Here is a 15,639-nt window from a genome sequence, read left to right as displayed (position 1 = left end):
CCAAGGGAGACTCCTGTCTAGCAGGATTGTGAGCTCTGCAAGTTAACTATTTGCTTATTGTTCCTGGCAGTCAGGGCTGCCTGAGGGATGCTACACTTATGGAGGGGAAAGGGTGAAGAGGGGGTGCAAGGCGCCAGCTCCTGCTTTGTCCTCAGCCAGCCTCCTGCTCCCTCATCAAAACAGCAGCATGAGGGGCGTCTGGGTGGCTTGGTCAGTTAAGCATCTGCCTTAGGCTTGGGTCATAGAGGGCTCCTTGCTCAGCGGGGACTCTGCTTTTCCCTCTGCCCCTTCCCCTGCTTATCTTTTCTCTCTCTCTCATAAATAAATAAAATCTTAAAGGGCACCATGAGGGATCCCTGTGGTGGTGGAAATGTTCTGTATCTTGACTATATCAATGTTGGTATCTTGGTTTGACACTATGGATTTGCAAGATGTTACCATTCAGTGTAACATGGGTAAAGTATGTTTCTTTAAAATTCATGTGAATATGCAGTGACCTCAAGTGAAAAGGTCTAATTATAAAAACTAATAATAGATGTAAAATGTCTGATACAATAACACTCAATTTATTTTCCCTATCTCTAGGCCTCAAACTTTTTTTTTTTTAAAAGATTTTATTTATTTATTTGACAGAGAGAGATCACAAGTAGGCAGAGAGGCAGGCAGAGAGAGAGAGGAGGAAGCAGGCTCCCCGCTGAGCAGAGAGCCCGATGCGGAACTCGATCCCAGGACCCTGAGATCATGACCTGAGCCGAAGGCAGCGGCTTAACCCACTGAGCCACCCAGGCGCCCTCAACTTTTTTTTTAAATTAACATAAAACATATCATTTTTTTCAGGGGTACAGGTCTATGATTAAATCAGTCTTACATAATATACAGTGCTCAGCTTTGCGCAGTGGCAGTATCGTAGCCAATGAGGTTTATCCGAGGCGCGATTATTGCTAATTGAAAACTTTTCCCAATATACAGTGCTCACCATAACACATACCCTCCCCAATGTCCATTATGCAGCCACCTCATCCCTCCCAACTCCCTCTACTCCAGCAACCCTTGATTTATTTCCTAAGATTAGGAGGCTTTATGGTTTCTCTCCCTTTCTGGTTTCGTCTTCGTTTTTCCCTCCCTTCCTCTATGATCTTCTGCCTTGTTTCTCAAATTCCACATTTCAGTGAGCTCTTATGATAATTACCTTTTTCTGATTGGCTAATTTCACTAAACATAATACCCTCTAGTTCCATCCATGTCATTGCAAATGGAAGATTTCATTTTTTGATGGTTGCATAATAGTCCCATATATATGTATATATACACACTACATCTTCTTTATCTAGTCATCTGTCAATGGACATCTGGGCTCTTTCCATCATTTGGCTATTGTGGACATTGCTGCTATAAACATTGGGGTGCAGGTGTCCCTTCGGATCCCTACATTTGTATCTTTGGGGTGAATACCTAGTAGTGCTATTGCTGGGTCATAGGGTAGTTCTATTTTCAACTTTTTGAGAAACCTCCATATTGTTTTCCAGAGTGGCTGCACCAGCTTGCATTCTCACCAACAGTGTAGGAGGGTTCCCCTTCCTCCGCATCCTCGCCAACATCTGTCATTTCCGGACTTGTTTATTTTAGCCATTCTGACTGGTATGAGGTGGTATCTCATTGTAGTTTTTGATTTGTATTTCCCTGATGCCAAGTGATGTTGAGCCTTTTTACATGTGTCTGTTGGCCATCTAGATGTCTTCTTTGCAGAAATGTCTGTTCATATCTTCTTCTGCCCATTTCTTGATTAGGTTATTTGTTCCTTGGGTGTTAAGTTTGATAAGTTCTTTGTAGATTTTGGATACTAGCCCTTTATCTGATATGTCATTTGCAAACATCTCCTCCCGTTCTGTCAGTTGTCTTTTGCTTTTGTTGACTGTTTCCTTTGCTGTGCAAAAGCTTTTGATCTTGACGAAGTCCCAGTAGTTGATTTTTGCCCTTGATTCCCTTGCCTTTGGCAATGTGTCTAGGAAGGAGTTGCTGTGGCTGAGGTCGAAGAGGTTGCTGCCTGTGTTCTCCTCAAGGATTTTGATGATTTCTTGTCTCCTATTGAGGCCTTTCATCCATTTTGAGTCTATTTTTGTGCATAGTGCAAGGAAATGGTCCAGTTTCGTTTTTCTGCATGTGGCTGTCCAATTTTCCCAACACCATTTGTTGAAGAAACTGTCTTTCTTCCATTGAATATTCTTTCCTGCTTTGTTGAAGATGAGTTGACCGTAAGATTGAGGGTCCATTTCTGAGCTCTCTACTCTGTTCCATTGATCTATATGACTGTTGTTGTACTGTCTTGATTACAGCTTTGAAATAGAGCTTGAAGTCTGGAATTCTCTCTTCTGCCTCATTTATCCTAGCAGTTAGACCCTCCATTTTTTATTGTACCTCATAAATGGCCTTTTTGATTTTGACTTGGTTAGATTTTATTTCTCCAGAAAAGGATTCTCTAGGGTCTTCTATGCTTTTTTCAAGCCCAGCTAGTATCTTTATAATCGTTATTCTGAACTGTAGTTTTGACATCTTGCTAATGTCCCTATTGATTAGGTCCCTAGCAGTCAGTCAGTATTGCCTGAGGTGAGTTTTTCCATTTTGTCATTTTGTGGGGAGAAGAATAAATGAACAAGAACACAAAATGCCAAAAGAGTAACAACAGCCCCAGAGAAATATACACTAAACAAATCAGAAGAGACCGGAAACCAGGCGGAAAAGGAAAAAAAGGGAGATAAAAAATGAAGAATATGATCAGGCTGGTGAATAGCACAGAGCCACTGCTAGATTTTGGGTATATTTTGTCTGTTAGAAGAAACTGCCTCCCAAAATTTTAAAAAAAGAAAAACTTTCATTTATATAAAAATAAGGTTAAATTCAATGAAGGAATGGAATATGAGTATAAAAATGAAAATTTTAAAAAAAGATTTTAAAAAAGGAATTGGTAAGTTGGTTGAAGAAAGAAGAAGAAAAAAAAGAGAGAATGTGATAAGGCAGGTGAATAGAACAGAGCCATACACTAGATTTTGGGTATATTTTGGTCTGTTAGGAGAAGCTGTATTCCCCCTCCCCTTTTTTTAAAGACAAAGTCCCTTTTTTTATGATTTTATTTATTTATTTAACAGAGAGAGAGAGAGAGAGAGAGATATCACAAGTAGGCAGAGAGGCAGGAAGAGAGGGGGGAAGCAGGCTCCCGGCTGAGCAGAGAGCCCGATTCAGAGCTTGATCCCAGGACCCTGGGATCATGACCTGAGCCGAAGGCAGAGGCTTAACCCACTGAGTAAGGTTAAGTACAATGAAGGGATAAAATATGACTATAAGAATAAAAATTTAAAAAGATTTAAAAAAAAAAAGAACTGATAAGAATTGGTTGAAAAAGGAAAGAAGAATAATTCAAAGAAAAGAAAAGAAAAAAATAAAGAAAATTTGAGAAGTTTAAGTTGAAAGACTTAAGAATCATGGGGGGAAAGCCATGAATTCTATGTGCTGTATTCCCCTAGCGCTGAAGTAGTGCAGTTCTCATTGATTGGTGACCTTGGCTGGACATTCTTGTTGATCTTCTGGAGCAGGGGCCTATTGCAGTGATTCTCAAGTGTCTCTGCCTGAGGCGGAATTGCATTACCTTTGCCAGGAGTCAGGCTGAGTAATCTGCTCGGGTTTGCTCTCAGCAGCTTTTGTTCCTTGAAAGCTTTCTGTCCAGCTTTAGAGGCTGAGAATGAAAATGGTGGCCTTTCAATCTTTGGCCCCAGAGAAGCCAAGAGTTGGGGCCTCACTCCTCAGTGTGCTCTCAGAGAAAAGCAGTCAATCCCTCCTGTCTCTCTGGTCTTCGGCCATACACTGTGCTCACCCAGCCTGTGACCGAGCATTTCTATCTCTGGCACATTGTCCCATTTAGAGTCTCCAAACCTATCAGATTCCTGCAGTGCGCTCCTATGCCATTCCTCCCAGTGGAGGAAGGGGGGGGTCTCCCCGATCTGCCACTTGTGGCATCCCTGCCCGAAGGGCAGTGGCCAGACTGTGCTGTGGATCACAGTTTATGGTAATCCCAAGCTAAGAGACCCCTCCTCGGCTCGGTCTTTGCAGCCAGTTTCCCCACTCGGATACTTGGGAGTTCTGCCATACTCGGGTACCCCCCAATCTTTCTGTGACCCTGAGGGTCCCAAGACCACACTGTCCTAGTGAGGATTCCACCCCCTACCTAGCCACCAGAGAAACATCCCTCGTGGCTCAGATTTCTAAAAGTTCCAATTTTGTGCTCTGCTGCTCTATCACTTGCCAGTGGCCAGCTGACAAAGACCCTCCACCCAGGTCTATCTTCTCATAAATCACCTCAGATTCACTTGTCTGCACATCCCACCTTGCAGAAAATGATCGCTTTTCTGTTCATAGAGTTGATGCTATTTTCTTTGTTCTCCAGTTGAATTTGTAGGTGTTGAGAATAGTTTGATAGTAATCTAGCTGAATTCCTAGGACTTAGCAAAATTTAAGTCTCCTGCTCCTCTGTTATCTTGGACTCCCTTTCAACTTTTTATTTATAATAATTATAGTTAGTGTTTCCTAAGCAGCTACCCTATACCAGTACGTGGTATTCTCAAATTTAATTTATGTAACAGTGCTCTGAGGTGTATACTGTTATCTCCATTTTGCAAATAAGGAAAGCAAAGTTAATTTTTTCTAAGGCTGTAGTTAGTAAGTGGATGTATTGGTCAGGATAGGCTAAATTATGCTATATAACAACCCACCCCAGATTTGAGTGCCTCAAAACAGCAAAAATTTATTTTTTGCTCATGCTCCATGTCCATCATGGATTGACTAGAAGTATTCTGTGCTACTTTATCTTCTATCCAAAAGTCAGGCTGAGGAAGACTCCATCTTTGTATTTCCTTGATTGCTCAGGTAGGAAAAAAGGGAACATGACCTTAAGGTTTCTCTCCAAAAGTGATTCCAGTCACTTTCACTTATATTTCACTGTTTACAACAAGTCATGTGGCCATTTATAAAAGGAGGGCAAGAAGTGCTGTCCACCTGTATGCTTAGAAGAGAAACAAATACTCCAGTGAATAGAATTAATAAAGTCACAACTCAGTCCAAAATCTGTGCTCTTTCCTTTGTACCATTAGTTTCATAGGATTATTGCAAAGATTAAAAATATGAAAACATACAGAAGAATTTAGCAATACACAATTGTAGTTTGTACTCAACAGATAGTGAAATGGAATCCTAGACAGTGATTAAAGTAGAAACAAGTTAAATTTGTCCTCGGTATTCTTTTCTGGTCATTTTTTGGCATAAGTCTCTCGTGGCCTCGCCTGATGATCCATGCAGGAGACTGTCTCACAGTTGATAAGGCTCCACGGCTGTGCCCTTTGCTCCAGCCTCTATGCCCACCAGATTTCCTGTGCTCTCTAGATTTCCTCAGGAACTTACTGTCATATACCATCATTGGCTGGTTTCAGATGGGCTGATGCTTAGAGGGTATTTATTTAATCTCTGGGGAGGAAACTGAGGCCCAGAGCAAGGCCCAGACATGCCTGAGAACATATGGCTACTCAGTAGCAGACCCAGGACCAGAACCTACTTTTTATTTCTGAGTTTAGTGCCCTTCCTGCTGCTTTTCACAGGGCTGACAAACTGGTCCCCTTGTACCAGGTTGGAGCATTCTGCTGACAGGGAATTCATATAATTTTTCTCACTTTCTCTCTTACAGTTCTGAAGGTGAACAAGAGGAGACATTAAAGGAATCACCAGAGCAGCTGAAAGAGAAAGACATGTAGGGCCACCAAAGGGTTGCCTAAAGATGCTGTGTAAAGTCTTGGTTTTAGGGGAATAGTATTTCCTTATTTGTAAGAGAATACTTTCTTCCCATTTTTACATATACATTTAATGTGAGCATGTTTCTTTCACCAAAAAGCTGTTACGAGGATGTGATCTAAATCAATAGCATCTTATAATCAAGGAAATACATGATGATGATGATGTTAATAAGTTTACACTTGAGGTAGATGAAATCTGTTTTCCACATAAATATATTTTCATCTGTGGAAATAGTTTTTTTTTAGCTGCTGAGATATGTTTAAAGTTATTATCTCTTTTTAGGATATTCCCTAATATTCTCTTTCAGATACATAAGATATTCTAAGATAGTCTAATTTTGACCTACTGCCAAGTAAAGATTATTGTCAAAAGCATCCTTAAAAAGTACCCCTTGGGAATATATTGTTTGATTTTTCTAAACATCTCCTAATTACTTTGTGCTTTTAATTTCTTAGATCCCTGACAGACATTCAAGACCTCTCCAGTATCTCCTACGAACAAGGTGGTTCTTTTAAGGAAGTCTCGTGCAAAACACCCAGAATAAACCATGCACCTACAAGTGTCAGCACTCCGCTCAGCCCAGGTAACCAATGCAGGGGGAAGAAGTGTTTGGGAGAAGAACGGTTCCTGCCCCACTGGCTTTGGGAAGTCAGGCTATGAGAACAGACTGGCAGCTGTTTCCCCACAGTGCAGAGGTGTCTCTTTAGTTCTAGAGCTGGTGGGAATAATCCCATGGGGGCCCACGTAGGCATTGGTGGTGATGGTTATTATTTTTTTTTTAGATTATTTATTTATTTATTTATTTGAGGGAGAATGAGTGAGAGAGAGCATGAGAAAGGAGAAGGTCAGAGGGAGAAGCAGACTCCCCAAGGAGCTGGGAACCCAATGTGGGACTCGATCCTAGAAGTCTGGGATCATGACCTGAGCTGAAGGCAGTTGCTCAACCAACTGAGCCACCCAGGCGCCCGGTGGTGATGGTTATTGAGCAGCTTTGGGAGTTTTTTTTACTTAGGTGGTAGAGACATGCAAATGCAAACTGTACTTTGTACTCTAGCACTACTAAATTTAGTGCAAATACATTGGCTTCTCTCCTGTTTGTAACTCAAAACCTATTGTGCTTAAATGTACATAGTTTTGAGTCCTGCAATCTCAACAACCAGCATCAAATAGCCTTTCTGTGGTGTCTTTAGTCCCAGTATATTTGTGGTTCAAATAATCTCCCTTTATTTTGATGGCCAAGTTTAGAGACTGTCTTTTTTTTTTTTTTTTTTTTAACTTTGAGGAGTTATGTCTCATATCAGCAGTTATTTTAGTTATTAACAATTCAGAGAATCCCTGGAATAGATATAGAGTTTTATGTTTTTTTTTTTTTTTTTTTTTTTTTTTTAAGATTTATTTATTTTGACAGAGAGAAATCACAAGTAGACAGAGAGGCAGCCAGAGAGAGAGAGAGAGAGGGAAGCAAGCTCCCCGCTGAGCAGAGAGCCCGATGCGGGACTCAATCCCAGGACCCTGAGATCATGACCTGAGCCGAAGGCAGCGGCTTAATCCACTGAGCCACCCAGGCGCCCCATGTTTTTGTTTTTTAATAATGTAAAGGACCTGGACAATGATTGCCCTCTTTTCTACAACAGGGTCAAGTTCTTCAGCTGCCAGCCAGTATAAAGACTGCCTTGAAAGTATCACATTTCAGATTAAAACAGGGTCTACCTCATGCTGGAACAGTCAGGAATCTATTCAAACTTCATCTGATACATTTTCAACAGTTCGAGAGAAAGCAAAGAGCCTAGATTCCTTTCTTACTTCCTCTGAAACTGTCCCTTCAAGATTGACTGATCTTGTAAGTATACTGACTGCACTTTCCATGCTCACGGAGTCAACCCAACGGCTTTAGGGATCCAAAGTACTAAGATTTCTCCAAATCTATTTTACAAAGAAAACAAGAAACAAGCTGGATCTTCTCTAGGCCTCCTTGGGGTGTCTCTCTGAGTCTGTATTATAGGATATATCTTGGGTTTTTGTGTCCCCCCCTGCCCCCGCACCAGAAATAATGTTTGGCAATTAATTTCTTTCTTTCTTTTTCTTTCTTCCTTCCTTTTTTTTTTTTTTTTTTTTTTAAAGATTTTATTTACTTATTTTATTTTATTTTATTTTTTTTTTAATTTTATTTATTATTTATTTGACAGAGAGAGATCACAAGTAGGCAGAGAGGCAGGCAGAGAGAGAGAGGAGGAAGCAGGCTCCCCGCTGAGCAGAGAGCCCGATGCGGGACTCGATCCCAGGACCCTGAGATCATGACCTGAGCCAAAGGCAGCGGCTTAACCCACTGAGCCACCCAGGCACCCTTATTTACTTATTTTAGAGAGAGAGAGTGAGAGAGCAAGCACACAAGCAGGGAGAGTAGCAGGCAGAGGGAGATGTAGTCTCCCTGCTGAGCAGGGAGCCTGACTCGGGGCTCAGTCCCAGGATCCTGGGTTCACAACACGAGTTGAAGACAGATGCTTAACTGACTGAGCCACCTAGGTGGCCTGGCAATTTCTTTAAAGAGCCAAACTGCCACAGTTTATGATGCTACTACCTTCACCTGCAGTGTACTTTCTGTCTACACATCTCCTCCTCACTTGAGGAGGCTTGAGTTCTCCCTTTGATGCCTCCTCTGCTTGGTTCTCTGAGAGTTTTGACTGATCACCTTGTCTGAGCTCCTGAACCAATAGTCTGCAATAAAAACACATATTTTGTGTACTACCTTCTCCTCTCTCTTCCTCCTCCCCCGCTATCCTTTTCTTTTTCCCCTTCTCTCTCCCTCATATTTCATATGTATGATTTCTTCAAGAAGACTACAAATTCCTTATTTGGTACTGTTCATTAAAAATCTGTTGACCATTCTATAGGCAGATCGATGTCTTGCTTTGGCCCTCAATTAAAAATCATCTGTTGGGTGCCTGGGTGGCTCAGTGGGTTAAGCCTCTGCCTTCGGCTCAGGGTATGAGCTCAGGGTCCTATAATCGAGTCCTTTTTCGGGCTCTCTGCTCAGCGGGGAGCCTGCTTCCCCCCAACCCCCCTCCTGTCTCTCTGCCTACTTGTGATTTCTCTCTGCCAAATAAATAAATAAAATCTTAAAAAAAAAAAAAAATAAAAATCAACTGTCATCTTCTTTTTTTTTTTTAATTTTTTTTATTTTATATTTTTATTTGACAGGGAGAGAGATCCCAAGTAGGCAGAGAGGCAGGCAGAGAGAGGGGTGGAAGCAGGCTCCCTGCTGAGCAGAGAGCCCGATGTGGGGCTCAATCCCAGGACCCTGAGATCATGGCCTGAGCCGAAGGCAGTGGTTTAACCCAATGAGCCACCTAGGTACCCCAACTGTCATCTTTGGGCATTTGACTCACAAAAGGTCCACTCTGAAGTAGGGCGATAAAGAACTTTATGCTTCATTCAGCCATCTGTTAATTGGGCAGGTTCTAAGTGCCAGATAGCTTGCCAGGTCCTCTTCTAGGCATCCAAATATAAATAAGATAGACATAGTCTCTACTCTGGAGGAGCTCCCCATCTAGTGAGAAAGGCTGGCGTGATCCAACACAAAGGCAGGTACTGAGCACTGGGGAGGCAAAGAGGGGTGAGAAGGGATTGCAGAGGAGGGGCCTTTAGAAGGAGTTTGACTCAATCAACAAAACAAGTGGCTTCTTCCATCAGTGAAACACAGGCTTAATCTTGGAAGTAAGTGAACTTCATGGGTCTTTAGAGCTCAATGCATGTGTCATCAATTACCATGTTTATGTCTTACTTATAGAAAAGATTGTCTGCATTTACTGGGGCTGGTTCCTCCAGCATTGCTAAGTCACCTGACATATCGTCCCATGCCACCCAGAGAAGGAGCCTGCCGAAAGGTAATGTGTTTAATATAAAAATAGGACCAAAAAAAAAAAAAATCCAATTTAAGGGAACCTTAGTCTCATCTTTGATGCTACATTAGATTCAAATAGAAATGCTATTTTCCCTCTGATTATAAAAGTAAAACATATTCATTAAACTTAGAGAATTAAAAAGAACTATAAAAAAACCTATTTAATTCTACCACCAGTTTTTAAACTTCTTGTATTATTTTGGTATGTATCTTTTTCATCTTTTTTTTTTTTTTTAATAAACTCTCTGCCCAATGTGGGGCTCAAACTCAAGACCCCAAGACGAAGGGTTGCATGCTGTACTGACTGAGCCAGGCAGGCATCCCTCTAATTTCATATTTCTAGAAATATACAAAAATGTATATATTTTTAGCATAGTTGAGATCATAACTGTGTGTCAACTCTGGGCTTTTTTTTATTCTTTGATGCTATATTTTGAGGATTTCCCCTTAGTCAGTGGAAGTTACAATAGTCCATTCTATATATGTTGCTTAACCAAGCCTTTATGTTGAAGATTTATATTGTTTTCTTTTTTTTTTTTTTTAAGATTTTATTTATTTATTTGACAGAAATCACAAGTAGGCAGAGAGGCAGGCAGATGGGGGGCGGTGGGGAGCAGACTCCCTGCTGAGCAGAGAGCGAGATGCGGGGCTCAATCCCAGGACTCTGGGATCATGACTTGAGCCGAAGGCAGAGGCTTAACCCACTGAGCCACCCAGGCGCCTCTATATTGTTTTCTAATTTTTGCTTTTTGTACAAAAATCTTTGTCTGCACCTCTGATACCTTTCTCTGGATAGATTCTTAAGAGATAGTTTTCAAATCAAAAGATATGAGAATATTAACAGCCCTTGAGGTGTGTTGCCTTTGCTATACTAATTTTAATGTCTTATGTTTTGGCACAGTTCTTGGATTTTGTGAATTATGCTGAGGGGTTTTGGTTAGTGTTACAACTGAGCAGTTAGGGAAAGGCCGAAAGAATGGTTGCTTTGTATCCCTTGGCCTGATAATCTATAGAGAAAGACCTCCCACTTTATGTTTTGTTCATTTTGAGTGGTTCAGAGCCTCTCTATCCCTCTGCGAGCCCCCAGCCACTTAGTAAGAATTTGTACCTCATGTACCCCAATATCCTTGAGAAGGAAAGGACACGGATCAGGCAGTACAGGGGTGGGTATGGGGCAAAGTAGGAAAGGGTTTGAAGTAAAAGGGGGAGTAAACCCATTCACATGTTAGGAGGTCTCAGGTAGGACTGCTAATGTGAAAGAAAGGCTATCTCCCTGCCTTAGTTTGTTTTACTGTTGAGAGGTCCTAAGTCTATGTGGAAGCTGTGAAAATCCAGTTCAGGGCCAGGAAGGTATTAAGTCATTTTCCCCTTTATCTTTTTTAAGCACTAGTAGAAGCCATTTCACAGCGTCACATTGATGAGCTACCACCACCATCTCAAGAGCTGCTTGACGAAATTGGTAAGGGATGTTCAATACCGAATGTGCTCCGTGGCCTTTTTTGTTATGGTCACTGACCACAGTGTGGTTCTTTGTCTCATGTGTAAGCACTGGTAGAAAAGCCTCTCAGAATGTCTCATAGAATGTACAATTAAGGAAGGAGCAGTTTTCCAATGAAATGGGCCTCGCACTACTACTGAAACCTGGCCAGGATAATTAGCCTGTGTCTGTTGTCATTTTGTTACTTAAAGGACCTATGGAAATGATTCTAAGAGAAATAACACTATTTGAGTGGTTTATTAAGATGAAATTCTTTTATTAAAGGAATTTTTCACTTCCTTTTTGAACCAAACCAATGATAATTTGGAGGCGTGGTGTCTAGCTACGGAGGCCAAGACATATCCTGTACTTTTCAGTTTTGCCATCAGCGGGAGGTATTTAAGGTATCGGGATCATGGATGAGTTACTTTTCTAGTGGCACAAGAACTAGGGTGCCAGAGTCAGAGCTGCCAGAACCTTCCTAAGTTTCTTTTTCTATACTCATGGGCCCTTCTTACCTCATAACACCTCTCCTCCAATTCCACAGGGTCACAGGGTTGTTGGGTTAAGCTCTTAGGGCTCCCAGCCCTACACCCTTTCCTTCTATAGAGATCCCCAGGAGTCTTTGCAAATTCCTTCTCTCTAGTTGCTTTTCTTAGTATAACAATAGAACTGCTGCTTGTAAGAGTAGAGGTCACCTATACATGTCCAGCTCAGGTAAATTCTCAGTGTCATTTGTTCTTGGTCATGACTTACGGCAGGATTTTTAGGATACTTTGCAGTTTGACCTTAGTGATACTTTCCCTCTGGATCCTGCTGTCTTCTCTCTTAGTCACCATATGGACTCCTCCATTTCAGCAGCTGTTAGCAGGTTTCATCCTGGGCTCTGCCTCATGGCACAGCTGTACCACGGTATATGCTGCAGAAACCCTCCCTCATTTTACATATGGGAATTATCTGGACCAGGTTTCTAGGTGATGTCTGTACTTTGACATGAGTCAGCAATTTCCCAGAAAGACAAAAGCACAAGGGCACCTGGGTAGTTTCTCCTAATAATGGACACTTCCATGCAATGATTGTATATTATTCTGTTGTTCCACCTCAAGAGAGCTTTGGGGAGTGCCCTGGTGCTGACACCTGTTCTTTGGGAGGACCCACATCCAAAGCTCTAGTCTTCTGACAAGGGCCTAAAGGGGAGGATCCTCTTGAACCCTAGGATAAAGATGATCCTTTAAGATCAACAGGGGACTATTTTAACAAGGATAAAAATGGAATTTTAAATTTCAGATTATTTGAAATAATCAAATGGGGCCCCTTGATGCCCAGGAGTGGCAGGAAGGGCCTATTTCCTGACTTGCAGGAAGAGAGAGCCCTGTGCCTGCACACAATAGGGCTGCATCAGGGAACCCATGGTCCCTGTGTGTGCGCTGCCTCCCATCTATCGTCCTGCTTTGCTCTGGGAGCACTTGAACCATACTGTAAAGCTAGCAAATGCAAAGCAGTATGCGGGGTCTAGCAGACACTTGTCTTGGTCTTGCAGCAATTCTTTAGGAACTAGAAATTATGGATATTCTTTGCCTTCTCTCTCTTCATAAACTTAGTAAAAATATGAACTATAGGCTACAGAGGTGGGAAAAATTGGAAGTTGCTTTGATGTTGTTCCACACTATTTGAGAGAGAATAAAATACAGATTAGGAGAATAGATCTTAGAGCTGGACCATCTAGGTTTAAATCCCAGCTCTGCATCTTACTCTCTATGTGATACCAGGCAAGGTCCTCAACCTTTCTTTACCTTCATTTCCTCATCTGCTAAACAGAATTGGCAATCACATGATCAGTCTTGTAGGGTTGTTGTGAAGATTGCAAACATTAATCTTGAATGAATGTGTGTAAATTAAAAACAGTACCTGCCACATAGGGCTCTGCAAATGTGACCTATCATCGTTACCATTTTTGTTTTTATTTTTACTGTTGGAGGGAATTGAACGACATAGCCAGTGGTTCTCAAACTTTACCAGCTGTCAGAGTAACCTGGAGGGCTTGTAAGATATGATTGCTTGGCCCCACCCCCCGAGTTTCTGACTCAGTAGGTCTGGAATGAGGCCTGAGAATTTGCGCTTCTAAGTCAGAGTATGCTGAGTATAACTGAGTGAGTATACTGAGGCTGATCCGAGGGCTGCTCTTCGAGAACCACTGCCCTAGAGAATGGTGTGATATGTAAAGGAAGAAGTAAGTTGCCTTCTGCTTTTGTATACTTGTAACAGAGCACTTGAAGAAGCAGCAGGCCTCATCCACAGTGTTGGGGGAGAACTCAGCAAGTCATCTAGGCATCACTGCAAAAGGTAAGCCAACTACCCAGGTCCTTTTCATCAGGGCCTTGCTGTAACACTGTCTTTGGCAACACATTGGTACATCTGGGGTCCTGTGGACCTTGAAGTCAGGGACACTTCCACCTCAGTTGCCACTTTTGTACTGCAAATGATTTCATGTCTCTGAGCCTCAGTCATCCTCATCTGTAAAATGTGGATGATAATTCCTACCTCCTGAGGTATGCACAGTGCCCGCTACATTATAAGATAATGAACAAACCTTCCCTTCACAGGACTGCTGGCAGGATGAAATGAGATACCATTATGAAATGCTTGGCATAGATTAAAGGGTTCTACACTTCCCCACCCAAATTCCTTCCTTGGGGCTTCAACCTAGAAACATCTAACAAGTAAAATCAGGGTAGTCCCCCACGTAAATCTGGGCAATTTGTTTCCAGGGTCTCCTGCCTCTTCTTCTATGTGCCCTTTCTTTCTTCTGCTTGCTCTGCTTCCTCTGTCTCTCTTGAGTCTTGGCACAGGTGAGGTTTCCTGTTGCTTCACCTGGCACCAGAGAGCTCCCAAGACCCCAGAAGCACCTGCTGTGAATACAGGCGCCCTGTGGACTGCCACCTGGTCTCTGGTTCTCATGGGAAGAAGTCGTGCAATGCATACTTCAGGGAGCACTGATTAGCCTTAATTTTAAGGCAAACTTTCTCAATTGTTTTTTGATGTTGTTCTAATAAAGTCTTTCAACTGTTTTCAGAGCAAAGGCACTTAGAAGAACAAGAAACTAACTGTGAAAAAGAAGATAGCAGTATGCTTTGGACCAAAGAAACTCAGGATCTAGAAGAGGACACAGAGAGGTAACAGAAAAAGCTGGATTTCTGAAAGGATTTAGTGTACCATATCAGTTTGCATTAGTTTGTCTTCTGATATTGACAAATAAGACGGGAAGAAAGGGTCTTTCTTCATATTGTCCTAATAGCCCCTATTCCTGAAAGTTTTTTGTTTTTAATTACCATTGTCATAAGATAAACCTAACAGTTCAGTAGTGTTAAGTTTATTCACATTGTTGTGCAAACAGTCTCTTGAACTTATTTGTCTTACAAAACTGAAACTGTACTCGTTAAAAACCAACTGCCCATTCCCCCTTTCCTCAATTCCTAGCAACCGCCTTTCTACTTTCTGCTTCTATGAGTTTGACTCCTCTTGATACCTCATAAAGTGAAGTCATTCATTATTTATCTTTCGTAACTGGTTTATTTCACTTAGCATAATATCCTTAGGGTTCATCCATGCAACATGGTCAGAGTTTCCTTCTTCTTCTTCTTTTTTTAACTATTTTATTTATTTGAGAGAGAGAGAGCGTGCCACACAAGCAAGGGGGCGCAGCAGCAGCAGAGGGAGGGGGAGATCAGGTTCCCTGCTGAGCAGGGAGCCTGATGTGGGGCCCAATCCCAGGGCCCAGGATCATGACCTGAGCTGAAGGCAGACACTTAACCAACTGAACCACCCAGGTGCCCCAGAATTTCCTTCTTTTTTAAGGCTGAATTCCTCTGTGTGTGTGTGTGTGTTTGTTACATTTTGTTAATCCATTCATTTATTAATAGGTTCTGGGTTACTTCTACCTTTTGCCTACTGTGAATAATGCTTCTATGAACATAGGTATACAAATATCTCTTCTGGATATCCTGCTTTCAATTATTTTGGATATGTACCCTGAAGTGGTGTTGCTGGATCACATGGTAAATCTATTTTTAATTTTTTGAGGAAATACCATACTGTTTTCCACAGCAGCTGCACCATTTTACATTCCTACCAACAGTGCACAAGGGCTCCAGTTTCTTCACATCCTTGCCAATACTTGTTATTTTCTTTTTTTTTTTTTTTTTTATATTAGCCTCTTTAGTGGAATGAGTATGAGGTGATATCTCGTTGTGGTTTTGATTTGTATTTCCCCAGTGATGAGTGATGTTGAGCAACTTTTCATATGGTCCATGGCCATTTGTAGACTTTCTCTGGAGAAATAACCATTCAAGTCTTTTGCCCATTTTTTTTTTTTGAAGATTTTATTTATTTATTTGGCAGAGAGAGCACGAATAGGCATAGAGGCAGACAG

General features: G+C 41.7%; 1 protein-coding gene and 1 pseudogene across 3 annotated transcripts in view; both read left to right on the top strand.

Moving 5' to 3' along the window:
• Nucleotides 1–15,639, top strand: part of TEX14 (testis expressed 14, intercellular bridge forming factor) — a 118,937-nt gene that overhangs the window by 96,722 nt on the left and 6,576 nt on the right. For 2 of the 3 annotated variants that reach the window (XM_059148301.1, XM_059148304.1), the window contains exons 23-29: nt 5,726–5,788; nt 6,288–6,415; nt 7,467–7,672; nt 9,620–9,716; nt 11,118–11,192; nt 13,476–13,553; nt 14,284–14,383. In XM_059148301.1, coding sequence (XP_059004284.1) covers nt 5,726–5,788; nt 6,288–6,415; nt 7,467–7,672; nt 9,620–9,716; nt 11,118–11,192; nt 13,476–13,553; nt 14,284–14,383 — 747 coding nt within the window. The remainder of the gene's footprint in view (nt 1–5,725; nt 5,789–6,287; nt 6,416–7,466; nt 7,673–9,619; nt 9,717–11,117; nt 11,193–13,475; nt 13,554–14,283; nt 14,384–15,639) is intronic. The other variant, XM_059148302.1, reaches the window with a different exon arrangement.
• On the top strand, nt 885–967 carry LOC131817308 (U4 spliceosomal RNA; annotated as a pseudogene).

This window comes from Mustela lutreola, chromosome 15 (assembly GCF_030435805.1).
Source record: "Mustela lutreola isolate mMusLut2 chromosome 15, mMusLut2.pri, whole genome shotgun sequence".
NCBI classification, from domain to species: domain Eukaryota; kingdom Metazoa; phylum Chordata; class Mammalia; order Carnivora; family Mustelidae; genus Mustela; species Mustela lutreola.
The sequence above is the reverse complement of the archived record's forward strand: the minus strand, read 5'-3'. Positions and strand labels throughout refer to the sequence as shown.